At 39.3% G+C, this 13,835-nt stretch overlaps 1 protein-coding gene across 1 annotated transcript in view; it reads left to right on the forward strand.

Annotated features, from left to right (window-relative positions):
* The first annotated feature begins 12,994 nt into the window (after positions 1 to 12,994).
* Positions 12,995 to 13,835, forward strand: part of ZFPM2 (zinc finger protein, FOG family member 2) — a 456,749-nt gene continuing 455,908 nt past the window's right edge. Inside the window, exon 1 of the mRNA XM_063080011.1 lies at positions 12,995 to 13,071. Within this exon, the coding sequence (XP_062936081.1) occupies positions 13,032 to 13,071 (40 nt within the window). The 5' untranslated portion in view covers positions 12,995 to 13,031. The remainder of the gene's footprint in view (positions 13,072 to 13,835) is intronic.

Genomic DNA, 13,835 nt, shown 5'->3' on the forward strand with positions numbered 1-13,835 from the left:
TATACACCACAGAGTGACAATCCCACGCCCCATCTACGTATCCCACGCCTCCTCCTCAGCCCATGGGACTCAAGATTGAAAGATAAAAGGCTCATCTTTCTGCAACTATCAACCAAGGAAAAAAGTAAAATAAATACATTTTTCCTTACATAAAGATAAAGGAGTTTTATTTCATACATATCATTTCTGAGGAGGTTATTTGAAGATATACTTCAGAAAAATGAGAGTGAAAAAAATGAGAAAAGTGTAGGATACAAAACTTGGTGGAAATAATACAGAAGTAAGTCCACTGAAAACTGTTTTTAAGATAACAGCTGAGCAGCTGGCAAGAAAGCAACCAGTAGGTGAAGAGCTGCAAGAGGAATGTCTTCAAGGACAAGAATGAAGTTGACTTCAAGCCAAGAACAGAGTGATAAGGAACTAGATGATATTAGTGACATGGTGAAGAAAGTGTAGGGTCTATTACAACAAGAAGAAAGCAAGACAAATTGGAATATCACAAATGAGAAAAACATGTTTGAAAAAGTCACAATCTGATTATAAAGCACATTAATCTCAGGAATGGTTTTACAATCGATGAAATTCAAGGAAAGACCATACATTCAACCTATATTAGACACATTCTCCTGTAGATGGTTCAGGGTTCATATCGTTAGACCCATAAAGAAGAAAATAGGCTCTTAACCAAGTAGCTGATTCTCCAGTGAATAATGTATCATAGTCATAATAAAATAATTGTGGTGTGTTTATTTCAATCTGAAGAATTAATGTATAGGCTAAAGATGGAAGAAAACATCATTGCAGAACAAAATGTAAATGAAAAACTTTCACAATATAAATGAAAAACTATAGTCAGAAGTGGAAGGAAAGTAGGAGGGATATGAAAATGGTAAAAACATAAATATCTTCATTCTATATGGTGGGCAGAGATACTTTCTAAATTTGATGTAACTATAGATAGAATTTCAAGTATATTGTATAGTGTTCTGGAAGTGGTTAAATGTGGTTGCCTCCAAGATGTGGATTCTGGGGGTAAAAGAAGTTTTAATTACATGTTCGCCTTTTACAATTTTATTTTATAATATAGAAATATATTACTCAAAAATGATAATATATAATAAGATTAATTTGAAAAATAAAAGCAAGGGTATATCAAAGATTTTTGGTTAGAACATCTTTACATAATTGATCCTATGAGTGCAAGCTTCACTCCCTCTAAATTTTATGACAGTAAAATGTCTTTTCGTCTTTATGTCTTTTTAAAGGGTCATTTAAGCTCAAGACAAAGAAAAATGAAAGGAGAGAAAAAAATTAGAAAAATTAGTGAACAAAATTTTGAAAATGATCTAGAGAGGGAACTAATCTAGTAGATCAGAGAAATCTGAAAGTTAATCCCTAGCAGGGTTGACACCCAGCACTAGCTGGTTTTTACTTACAAGATAATGAAAAGAACCAGATATTGGAAGCAAGAGATATCCCTGCAAATTGGATGCAGGTGGGATTGGAAATAGAAGGATTGGTGCAAAACTTATGTAAGAATCATTGATACCCCTATATTTCCTTCCATACCACACTGCCAGGCAACAACTTCTCCATACCTGGCTACAAGCCAAGACTTATTCTTTAGAGGGTATATTAGTCTGTTTCTTCTGCTTATAACAAAATACCTGGAACTGGGTGATTTATAAGAAAATGAAATTTACTGCTTACAGTTTTGGAGGCTGGGAAGTCCAAAGTCCAGGGAACACATTTGGTGAAGGCCTTGATGTTGGCAACAGTGAGCCAGGGGTCTTACATGGCAGAAAATGGCAGAGAAGACAAAGAGACACTCATCGTATATTCTCCCTTTAAAGCCCTCAGAACCACACTCCTGGCCACCATTATTAATACATTCACCACAGCATGGTCCTATAATCTAATCATGTCTTAAAGAGCACACCTTTCAATTACCATAATAGGATTTACCACCCTCAACAGTTACAGTGGAGATTTAAACTTCAGTGTGGTTGGGGGGCATCCAATCTATGGCAGAGGGTAAACTTATAGGGACTTTGTATTCATTGATATTAACCGAAGGTAGGGACAACCTACTGAAAAGAAAGATTAAAAGAAAGTCTATACACTGAAGAGTGAGATACTAAGGCTTCTTCTGTGACTGAACTATGAGAGGCTGAGTATTGGAGGATTTCTCTCTGGGAAATATAATTAGCTCGAGAGTCAAATGCTTAGAGGTATAGACTATATCTCTCCAGCAGCAAGGCCCTTGTCCTATCACCCAAAGCCACTGCTTGGCAAGTACTTCCCAATCCCCACTCTACCCATACACATAAACTTTCAATGTATTTTTCAGTGCGGCAGTCATATTAGAAACAGAAGGTCAATGATGACCAAAAATGAATGGAAAATTTCTGACTTGAAAGATAGATACCAAATCCTATAGGGAAAAAAAAAAAAAAAAAGGAAATACTAAAGACACAGAAAATTCTCATGGACTAAAAAAAAATTCTTCAAGAAAAAAACAAAGACAAAAAAAACAAACAAACCTGTAATTACTGGCTGCAGAGAGATAAGAGAAGCAGAAACAAGAACAATTTACTGTAAAAAGGAACTCTTTAGAAATCAAAAATTAAACAAAAAAATTAAAAGATGATTACATAAATAAAAAATACAGTAAGGTTTAGAAAACAAAGCTAAAGAAATTTTCCAGATAATAACAAAAGTGGACATAGAAAGAGAAAAAGAAAAGATTAGAAAACGGAAGTATCCATCCAACAAGACCCAAGATAATAATAATAATAGGAATTCCAGAGAAAGAAATAAGCAAATTTCTCAGAACTGATGACAAGCCACACCTTTCCAGTCTGAAATGGCTCAACAAGTTCCCAGTTCAGTAAGTGGGGGGATAGGGCAACACACTGTGAAATTTCAGAACACTGAGGGTAAAGAGAAGAACCTTGCAAGCTTCCAGGGAGAGACTGGGGGAGGGAAGCAGGCTACATTCAGTGGATAAGAAAACGGAAAGGCATCAGACTTCTCAGAACAACACTGGAAGCTACAAGTCAATGAAGCACTGTGTTTGTGAATTGAGGGAAAATAATTTCCAACCCAGAATTTGATACCTTCCCAAAGTACCGATCACTTACAAAAGCAGAATAAGGATGATTCTATCTTGCCAAATCCCAAAGAAATGACACTGGATATACATTTTCTCAGAAGGCTACATGAGAATTTACTCAAAAACAATAAAAATAAAAAATAAAAAAAAGAAAGAAAGAAGGAAAAGAAAAGAGAGGAAGTAGTGAACCATGAAAGAAGAATACACAATAATCGCGAAATCTGGACTCCAATGAAGATAAAATCAAGGGTATTCCCAGGATGATGATGAAAAGAAAATTTCAGTCATAGAGAGTAATTTATTTATAGTGTAGCAGAAGGATGGAGGTCTCCTAGAAGGAAACCTCCATGGGGGGACCCCCAAACTGGTAGGTTATCTGATGTCCTTGAATGTACTGATACATTTGAATGTATTATACCGACTGAAGATTTGGGGATGAAATAGTGACCAGTGCATAGAAAACTGAGAAAATGATAAAGAAAGTAACTATTAATTCCAGAAAAAGCAAAATTAGATCAAAAGAAAGTGTAATCATCACACCCTGTATGAATTAACTGTTAATAAAAATATAAACTTGATTTGACCAAAAATTTGGATAAATTGTGTGTTGGGAAGAAATAAAGCTGTTACATCTTCATATTTTCATAGTAGTCAATATATCCAATAATATCTAAACTAATACATTTTTTAAAAATAGAGCACGTTATTTAGAAATATGAGGTGAACACCAGAAGAATCAGCTAAAAACAATGATTATACTTCTGGGAACAAAGATTATCATTGGGATGTGCGGTAGGACAAGAAACTGCTAGTTTTCATTATGATCCTTGAAAATCCATTTGACCTTTAAATCGACATACATCTATTTGTTTAATAAAAATAAAAAAAATTTTAAAGAAATATTAGTCATATTTTAAAAATTTTCATTACAAGATAAATGTAAAAAGTGGTATAATTATCCTTTTCAGCTTATTTTAGACAATTCCATTATCAGCATGACCTAGCATGGTTATTCACAATCCTACATCTTTCTTTCACCCTAAATTTATTCCTACTGCATTGTTTTAATACACTTCAGCAAGTGGATAAGAACGAAGATAAGTGATTTAAGTCTATACACATAGTAAGTGTTCTCAAAAGCTGTTTGATTTCTTGTTTTGCATTTAGGAATTTATGGCAAAAGTTATACATTAGAAAATAAAATTCATCACAGAAATATAAACATTATTCATGCAAATTATAACAACATTCATAAAATTTATGTGCAAGATAATCTGTTAGATAGTTATTCAAATGTGACAAAGTAAAGTTGAAAGTAAAACCAAACATCTGGGGCCAGAATATATGTAATCAAGAGGTCATGGATACGCATGTCAATTGATCATCCTGTCCTTGAGGAATCCTAACTTCAACAGTACTCACTTTTTCCCCAAGAGTTACCGCCAACTGAAGCAGATGTCCAAAATCAGTAATTGAGACCCTGATTTATCTATGTTAAAATTGTGAATTTACCCATCTAACATTCATAAGAGTTCTTTGCTATTTCAGGATTATGCAAGAAAAAAAAATCATAAGAAGTGCTTTTATATAACTTTTCTGTTCCTTTAAGAACAGGCACTAGACAAGGATGCCCACTCTCACCACTCCTATTCAACATAGTGTTGGAAGTACTAGCCAGAGCAATGAGAGAAGAGAAGGAAATAAAGGGCATCCAGATTGGAAAAGATGAAGTCAAACTGTCCCTGTTTGCAGATGACATGATCCTATATATCGAACAGCCTAAAACCTCTACAAAAAAACTGTTGGAATTGATAAATGATTTCAGCACAGTAGCAGGATACAAAATCAACACACAAAAATCAGTAGCATTTCTTTTCTCCAATAGTGAACATGCAGAAGGAGAAATCAAGAAAGCCTGCCCATTTACAATAGCCACCAAAAAAATAAAATACTTAGGAATTGAGTTAACCAAGGAGGTGAAAAATCTCTATAATGAGAACTACAAACCACTGCTGAGAGAAATTAGAGAGGATACAAGAAGATGGAAAGATATCCCATGCTCTTGGATTGGAAGAATCAACATAGTGAAAATGTCCATACTACCCAAAGTGATATACAAATTCAATGCAATCCCCATCAAAATTCCAAAGACATTTTTCTCAGAAATGGAAAAAACTATTCAGACATTTATATGGAACAATAAAAGACCACGAATAGCCAAAGCAATGCTCAGCAAAAAAAATAAAGCTGGAGGCATAACACTACCTGACTTTAAGCTATACTACAAAGCTATAATAACCAAAACAGTATGGTACTGGCATAAAAACAGACACACTGACCAATGGAATAGAATAGAGAATCCAGAAATCAACCCTCACACTTACTGCCATCTGATCTTTGACAAAGGCACCAAGCCTATTCACTGGGGAAGGGACTGCCTCTTCAGCAAGTGGTGCTGGGATAACTGGATATCGTTATGCAGGAGAATGAAACTAGATCCATACCTCTCACCATATACTAAAATCAACTCAAAATGGATTAAGGATTTAAATATACACCCTGGGACAATAAAACTTCTTAAAGAAAACATAGGGGAAACACTTCAGGAAATAGGACTGGGCACAGACTTCATGAATACGACCCCAAAAGCACGGGCAACCAAAGGAAAAATAAACAAATGGGATTATATCAAACTAAAAAGCTTCTGCACAGCAAAAGAAACAATTAAAAGAGTTAAAAGACAACCAACAGAGTGGGAGAAAATATTTGCAAAATATACATCTGACAAAGGATTAATATCCAGAATATATAAGGAACTCAAACAACTTTACAAGAAGAAAACAAGCAACCCAATTAAAAAATGGGCAAAAGAGCTAAGTAGGCATTTCTCTAAGGAAGATATCCAAATGGCCAACAGACATATGAAAAAATGCTCAACATCACTCAGCATCCGGGAAATGCAAATCAAAACCACATTGAGATACCATCTAACCCCAGTTAGGATGGCTAAAATCCAAAAGACTATGAACGATAAATGCTGGCGAGGCTGCGGAGAAAAAGGAACTCTCATACATTGTTGGTGGGACTGCAAAATGGTGCAGCCTCTATGGAAAATGGTATGGAGGTTCCTTAAACAATTGCAAATAGATCTACCATACGACCCAGCCATCCCACTGTTGGGAATATACCCAGAGGAATGGAAATCATCAAGTCGAAGGTATACCTGTTCCCCAATGTTCATCGCAGCACTCTTTACAATAGCCAAGAGTTGGAACCAGCCCAAATGCCCATCATCAGATGAGTGGATACGGAAAATGTGGTACATCTACACAATGGAATACTACTCAGCTATAAAAACGAATGAAATACTGCCATTTGCAACAACATGGATGGACCTCGAGAGAATTATATTAAGTGAAACAAGTCAGGCACAGAAAGAGAAATACCACATGTTCTCACTTATTGGTGGGAGCTAAAAATTAATATATAAATTCACACACACACATACACACATACACACACAAACCGGGGGGGGGGGGAAGAAGATATAACAACCACAATTATTTGAAGTTGATACAACAAACAAACAGAAAGGACATGGTTGGGGGGAGGGGGGGAGGGAGAAGGGAGGGAGGTTTTGGTGATGGGGAGCATTAATCAGCTACAATGTATATCGACAAAATAAAATTAAAAAAAAAAAAAAAAAGAAAGAAACAAATGGAAAAAAAAGAAAAAAAAAAATATATAACTTTTCTGGAGGAAAGTAGAAAATTTGGTTAGATTTTCATATTTCTAAATATTCAGATAATCAGTCAAGCAGACCGAAGTCACAGATGGTTAATTTTTGTCTTAGTTTAGTCTTTGGGTATGACTGTAACAGGAATCAACTAGTGCTGTTAGACCAAAAATAATCAAAAAGGAAAGGTGGAGAGGAATTTACTTTAGGGAGACATCAGTATTCAGTGACATCAGGGACTGAAGTACTGCTGCAGTGCACGAGGGGGCTGGAACAGTAAATGGTATGCCACCTCAGGCTCCCATCTCAATTCTCTCAGGCATTTGCTTTATTTATTATTTTCTTTACTGTCAAACTATCTCTGTTACTCTGTTCACATGGTGATAACCATGCCAAAATTCCAGAGGTTTTACTTCTTCATTCAAGAGACCAGCCCAGGTAAGAAATAGAAACTCTTGACATTAACTTTAGATTCCTAAAGAAGGATTTTGACTGGTCACATTTTAGTCAGGCATTTCTTTGGTCCAAGCATCCACCATCAGAGATGGAATTATGTTGTACAGACATGGCTACCATCTTCTGTACCCATGACTCTGTGGATGAAGACTGGAAATGATAGAAGTTTCCAGGTAAGACAGGATAATTCTGAATTTACTTTTTCTTTCAATAATTGTGTAAGGACATTCTATGTGTCCAGTACTAGGGAAATAATTCTGAAAAAAACAGATAATGTTTCTTGCCCTCACAAACCTTACTATCTAGTTAAGTGGGTTGAGACAGGGAGGGGGCTGGTGAGGATTGGAGTTATATACAATTAAATTGCCAATGTAATATAATACAACAAGTGATATCATGGTGGGAAAAAGGTGTTATGAAAGTAACTGAGAACAGGTACTATCTCACTGAGACATGGGAGGTTAGTGATGTCTTCCTGTGAAAAACATCTACACTAAGATTACAAAGATGCATAGGGGTTAGCCTGGCCAATAGAGAAAAATAAAATATAAGAGAAATGACCAAGACTCTAAAATTCAGGTAGAAACATAGGTGATGGATCCAAAACAAAGTAATGTTGGAATGTTGATGGGTGTTTTGGTTTGGATTCCCCCCAAATCAGACTCTGAGACAAGGTAAGACAATAAAATCCTCTGTGCTGACATTGTTTTTAACAGATTCTTTCCTCAAGAATGGCCACTAGCAATTTCAGGTTTGTATTTTCCCAGTGTAGGAACCCCAGCAGAAAAACAGCACCTCTCCCTCAGTGATTTTAGGAAAAGGCCCCTGGGGTGACTCTTATAGGAACAATCTGGACCATTGAGCCAATTACTGTAGCCAGACACATGAAATACTTTGATTAGTCAGTAACTGGGGAAGGCCACACTTGCATCACATGACCAAATAGTGAGTAAGGAAGAGTAGTTCTTCAAAAGATGTAATGCCATTATTATTAGAAGAGAGAATAGATGCTAGGCAGGCAAAATCAACAGATACCTAAAATTTGGGAGGTTACTCCTTTAAAATTTATTTTCTACTTGGAAGTATGTTATGCCATTTTATAGACTTAATACAAAGAACTTTTTTTTTTCTTTTTAATAGATTCATCCTACAATTCTCTTCTGTCAGAGCGTTAACTTGGACATTAAGGATAGGTGCAAACAGTAAAAACTTAAATCATCCGCATTTTTGTTTTCAGTATATTATAAACATTTACATATAAAGAAAACAGTGATTCTTAATCCATATTGGTTCACAGATGTTTTTTCACATATTTTTGAAAATCTGATGAATTCAACAGACCCACTCCTTAGAAAATTATTCACACATACAAACTTCTTTCGAGGTATTGATAGTCTACATGAAGCTCAAGTTAAATCCCTTAATCTAGACTGACTAAATGTTTTCAAAGACCTGGGCTCCTCTGCAAGTAAACAGATAGTCCTTTCCATAGTTATAAAGTAGGAATACCATTTAGATGAATTTGTTGATTTTTATTTTTAAACGGCTGAAATTATAAAGATACACAAATACTAAACACTATTTTCATACTACATTTTTGTTCAATTCAGTGTCACAATCTTAAATCAAGGCAGATAAACTGTATTCAGTTTCTGGTGAGGATACAAGGGCAAAAAATTAAGTCTTTCTGAAGCTTTTGGATATTGTTTACTTTTATAATAAAGAAGGCAGCTTGCTGCCTAATAAGATGTGGCCTGGGAGGTTGCTTTATCAATTTGCCGATCCCTTGGAGGAAAAAACAAATTTTAAGAACAAATCCAAGAGTAAGACATACATGAATGCAATCCATTTACACTGAGAGTACTTTTCTGTACTGTGCCAAATAAAGTAAGAATTTTTGCAGAGAAATCTACTCCTCTTACCTTGCCTTCCCTAAATAATATAATGTTCAAAAATTAAATATATTTATGTCTTTAGGAAGCATTTTAGGGTTTCTCTTCCTTTTCTATAAACAATATTATAAACAACCATAAATTTGTGAAAATGCTAAAATGTTAAACTAGTAGGTTTGCCAGATAAAATACAGAATGCCAGTTAAATTTGAATTTCAGATAAGCTATAATTGTTTTTAGGATAAGTATGTACCAAATAATGCATGTAACATGCTTATACTAAAAATTATTGTGGCTCATTTGAAATTCATATTTAGTTGGGCATTTTGTATTTTAATTTGCAAAATCTGGCAACCGAATAAACTTGCAAATAATATCATTTTATTTATTTGTAAATACACACTTGATTTTGCATATTAAAATAGTTTTGGTACTGGGATCTCATTTATTGTTAGACATATTTTCTAAGTAAAATGACTGCTTAAAAACATATACAATCGTATTTTCACTGAAGTTGTAATATGTTACCTTGAGCCTTTTTTCCATAAACAGTTTCCACTTACATACCTTTCATTTCCAAAGAACTTTATGAAGCTAGACTGAGGTAGTTGTTATTTTTTTTTAATCTGTTTGATTTCAGATCAATTCTTTTAATATTTGAGGAAATGTTATTAAAATTTGCATGTCTTCTGCTTTTAAAGTAACTGACATTTTATGTGATTTTAAATGATTTGTTTTTAAAGCAGACACTTTTCTAAACAAACCATTAAGTAGATATTAAATTGGTGAATCTAGAAAGTGAATAATTCATTTTTAAGTAAATGAGAAATTATTTTGTGCTGTTACTTATACATTTGCACATTTATAGCTAAACAGTAATTTGCGATACACAGAGTATTAGTTGTGAATTGTGGTTTTCAATATCACAGAAACATTCGTTGCTGTGGTTTTGCAATATCATTCCCTGATGCTTTTCTCAATTGTGGTTTTCATAATCATTGTTTGATAGTCATGTAGCTGTGGTTTGGGGCTGCTATATCCATTTGGACAGAGATAATTGCTTATAAGTTTTGCTGTCTTTTTATTTCATAACCTTAGTGAGTTCAGCTAGAAAAAAGAAAAATTGAACCTTAAATATCATTAACATTCTCATTAAAAATGATGAGAAAATACAAAATGTAATAGTAATCTTTAGTTTAATTCATTTATATTGACTATAATTAATATATATTTATAAATTTAGATTAACTAATATCTATTTCTAATAATGCATTCTGGTTATTTTATCAACCTTGAATTGAATTTCTTGACTTTTGTTCCTTTTAGCTTTTAAACTGAATATTTAGCTGAGATTTATTAGTTTCTCCTCTGCTTTACATATATAACTATTTCAAATGCCAAAAGAAACACTAACTGTTATGATATTTTAATTCCAATGGGCATTCCTTTTGGGTGACATAAAAAGTCAGACAGTTCTGTAAAAAGGTCTTAAAAAACCATCACGTACAATATATCCGATTCTAAGCACACCAATTTAACTGTAATGAATTGGAAATGAAGGAGGTAAAATCTGTAGTTCTCTGTCTGCTTATTCATTCCATAACACAAACACAAATAACCTTGTTTTTATGGTACTTACGGCCTTAATTTGTTGGTTCTTCAGGGGAGGGACTTTTGTCGTTTAGTGAATTTTCCACTGCAAGGATCATGTATTCTTACAACCTCATATGGTAATAGTACTAATGGTAATGTAATAAAATTCACAATTGGTCTTCAGCTTTGTATTAAGATTCTTTTAGCCATACATTTCACAAAGCAACTCTTTACACCTTCCAGAAGATGTCCTGATGGGTTTATAAACGACACTGACTACATTGCCTCCTGCACACTGAGCAACCCACATTGTGCTCACTCAGCCTAGGCTCTGTGCTGGCCCCCAGACCCACTTAGAGTATCAAGTTTGGTGGGGCTCACAGTAATGCTAGTAAACCAAACAAAGGGGGACACAATTCCGGATCAGAACGGTTGATTTCACAACCTCCCAGAGGAAAAATCAGCAATATCTGGGGGTACGTGTCAACTGCAGTGTAGTTTATTAGTAAATACTGATCACATAAAGCAGCCAGTTCCACTGCCACTTGGAGAGAAGCTCCTTCCCGCCCACCTGGGAAAATATATTTAATACTCATTGCATGTGAAACTATAAGAAACTAAGCTAACCTCACACAGCTTAACTTGGTCAAAATAATAACTATGCAAATCACCTCGAAATTTGCTCTCCTTTGGCTTGCAGTTTCTGACATACTACACATACAATAATTGAATAAGAATGAAACAAAACTTTAGAAGCTAAAGAACCATGAAATAGTTATTGGGTCTTACCTGCTTGGGAAATTATGGCAAGATCAAATCTTTTATTAGTCGCTCGGTGCTTCCCTGTGGCAGAAGAACTAAGAGAATTAAAGGTCAGGGGGAGGGTGGGACTGCAGAACTTGCACAGATTCCTCACCAAGTTAGTATTATGAGGGATGGTTCGTTTCCCACCTACAGCTAATCACCTAGCTACCGCTCCTCCTTTTTGATGTAAGAAAAAATATCTGTCTGCCTTCCAATTCGGGAATTTTACAATTTAAAATGGACTCGAGGTTGGAAAGAGCACTTTGAGCGCGCTGCTCAGCACCCCATTCGTGCGGGCCAAGTGGGGGATGGATGGTCCGTACCCGCGGCGGTCTCCAGGGAGCCTTGAGAGCCATGAAATGGTCTCCTGAGAGCCTGGGCAGATGAGAGGACTTAACTGGCCCCAAGACACACAGTTGGCATTTGAGATCAGCTGGCTCTCGCCGAGGACTCTGCCAGTGGCCTAACCTTCCTGCCAAGAAGCTGGAACGGCGGGGGGGGGGGGGGGGGAGGGTGAAGGGAGGGGGCGGCGTCACTGCAAGCACAAAGTTTATGGAGAGACAGATTTCTTTGTGCCCCGCTAGATGGGCGAGGCATGAGGGACGAGAGTTGGGGTCCCTGGGAGGGGGCTGTTGGAAGAAGTTGCCTGGAACGGGGGAGGGGTGCTCTGGCAGTTGCCCAGCGTGGACGCGGTGACAACTGCAGAAGGTGGCCCTCTTCCAAGCCCTCCCCACCCCTCCCCCTCAACTCCCACCCACCTCCACCCCCCACTCCCGCCGTGATCCCCTGCACTCCACCCGACCCAGGCCGGGGCCCTAGTTTGCATCCGGACTGGCTTTGGATGCAGCCAATCCTCCTTTCGCTGATGGACTAGTCTCCCCTCCCCGCAGCCCCGGCGCGCCCCTCCCTCGCGCGCCTCGCCACCTCCCGCGGCAGAGCGAGAGCTGCGCGGCCCGGAGCGGCGGCGGCGGCGGCCGAGTGTCTGTCCCGCACGCCGGGGACAGGCGAGAGCGAGCGCGCCTCCTCCCGCGCCCTCCGCCCCCTCGCTCCCCCCGCTCGCTCGCCTGCCCTCCGTCCTTCTCTTCCTTCTTTTAGTGTTTTTCCCTCCTCTCCTTCCCCCTTCTCTCTCCCTGACCGTTCGCTCGTAGATTCCCGTTCGCCCCCGCCCCCCCATCGCTCTCCTCGTCTCCCCCACCCCTCCTCACTGTCACACTCTCTCTGCCCCCCTCTGTCGTCTTCTCATTTGCTCGTTCATCTCCAAACGTGGATCCGCAGCTCCCGGAGGAGTCCAGCCCCCGGAGCACCTGGAGTCCGGCCGGCGGCAGCCCGAGCCTGGCCGGCGGCGGCGGCGGCGGCGGGAGCGGCGGGAGCCGAGGGAGCGGCAGCCCCGACCGCGGACACCGCCGGAGCCCCAGCGGCAGCGGCCGCCGCCGAGATGTCCCGGCGAAAGCAGAGCAAACCCCGGCAGATCAAACGTAAGTTTGCGCGCGGGGCCCGGAGTTGGTGGGATGATTTCTGGGGAGAGGGGCGCGCGGGGCGGGAAAAGGGGGGGAGACTGGGGGAAATCCGCTCCCGGACCCCCACATTTGTCAAACTTTGCCTGAGCAGTCGGAGGGACAAGCAGACAGTCCTAGACAGACGGACGGCCAGCCAGAGCGCCGGGCAAGAGCGAGGCTGGGAAGAACAGCGCGTTCTTTGCTGCGCTTGCCTTCGCGCCGCCGGGTTTCTTCATTCCGACCCCGCTCCGCTGTTGGTCACCGTCATCGGGGCTTTATCGTCGAGCCTCACGGGGCAGCCCCACTCCTGTAGGCGCGTATGATGCTGGTTGTCATTGTTGTTGCGACTGACGTGGTGCTCCTCTTGGGAACCACTTTTAGCAACCAGGGTGAGAACTTCTCGGGAAAGCGGGTCGAGACCTCGGGGCTAGGGAGGTGACTTCCCCGGGCGGTGGAAATTCAGAGTGTCGGGTCCCATCCAGATCCTGGGCGGTGCCAGAGCCACGCCAAGCCCGAAGCGAAACAAAAAGTAGGTGTAAAAGTTCGCGCCTCTGCCGCGGGCGGCCGTGCGCCTCCGCCCTGAGGGGCAGGTCGCGCCCGGGGACTTCGGGCAGGTCCCGCTCGCGCCGCCGGGACGCTCTGCTGAGCTGGTCTCGGGTTTGCGTCTGGCCCTGGAGGCGCGCCGAGTCCTCGCTGGGAGGGGCCGACCGCCACTTCCCAGCACCGAAGCTGCGAGTTCAAGG

The sequence above is a fragment of the Cynocephalus volans genome, chromosome 15 (assembly GCF_027409185.1).
Source record: "Cynocephalus volans isolate mCynVol1 chromosome 15, mCynVol1.pri, whole genome shotgun sequence".
NCBI lineage: Eukaryota > Metazoa > Chordata > Mammalia > Dermoptera > Cynocephalidae > Cynocephalus > Cynocephalus volans.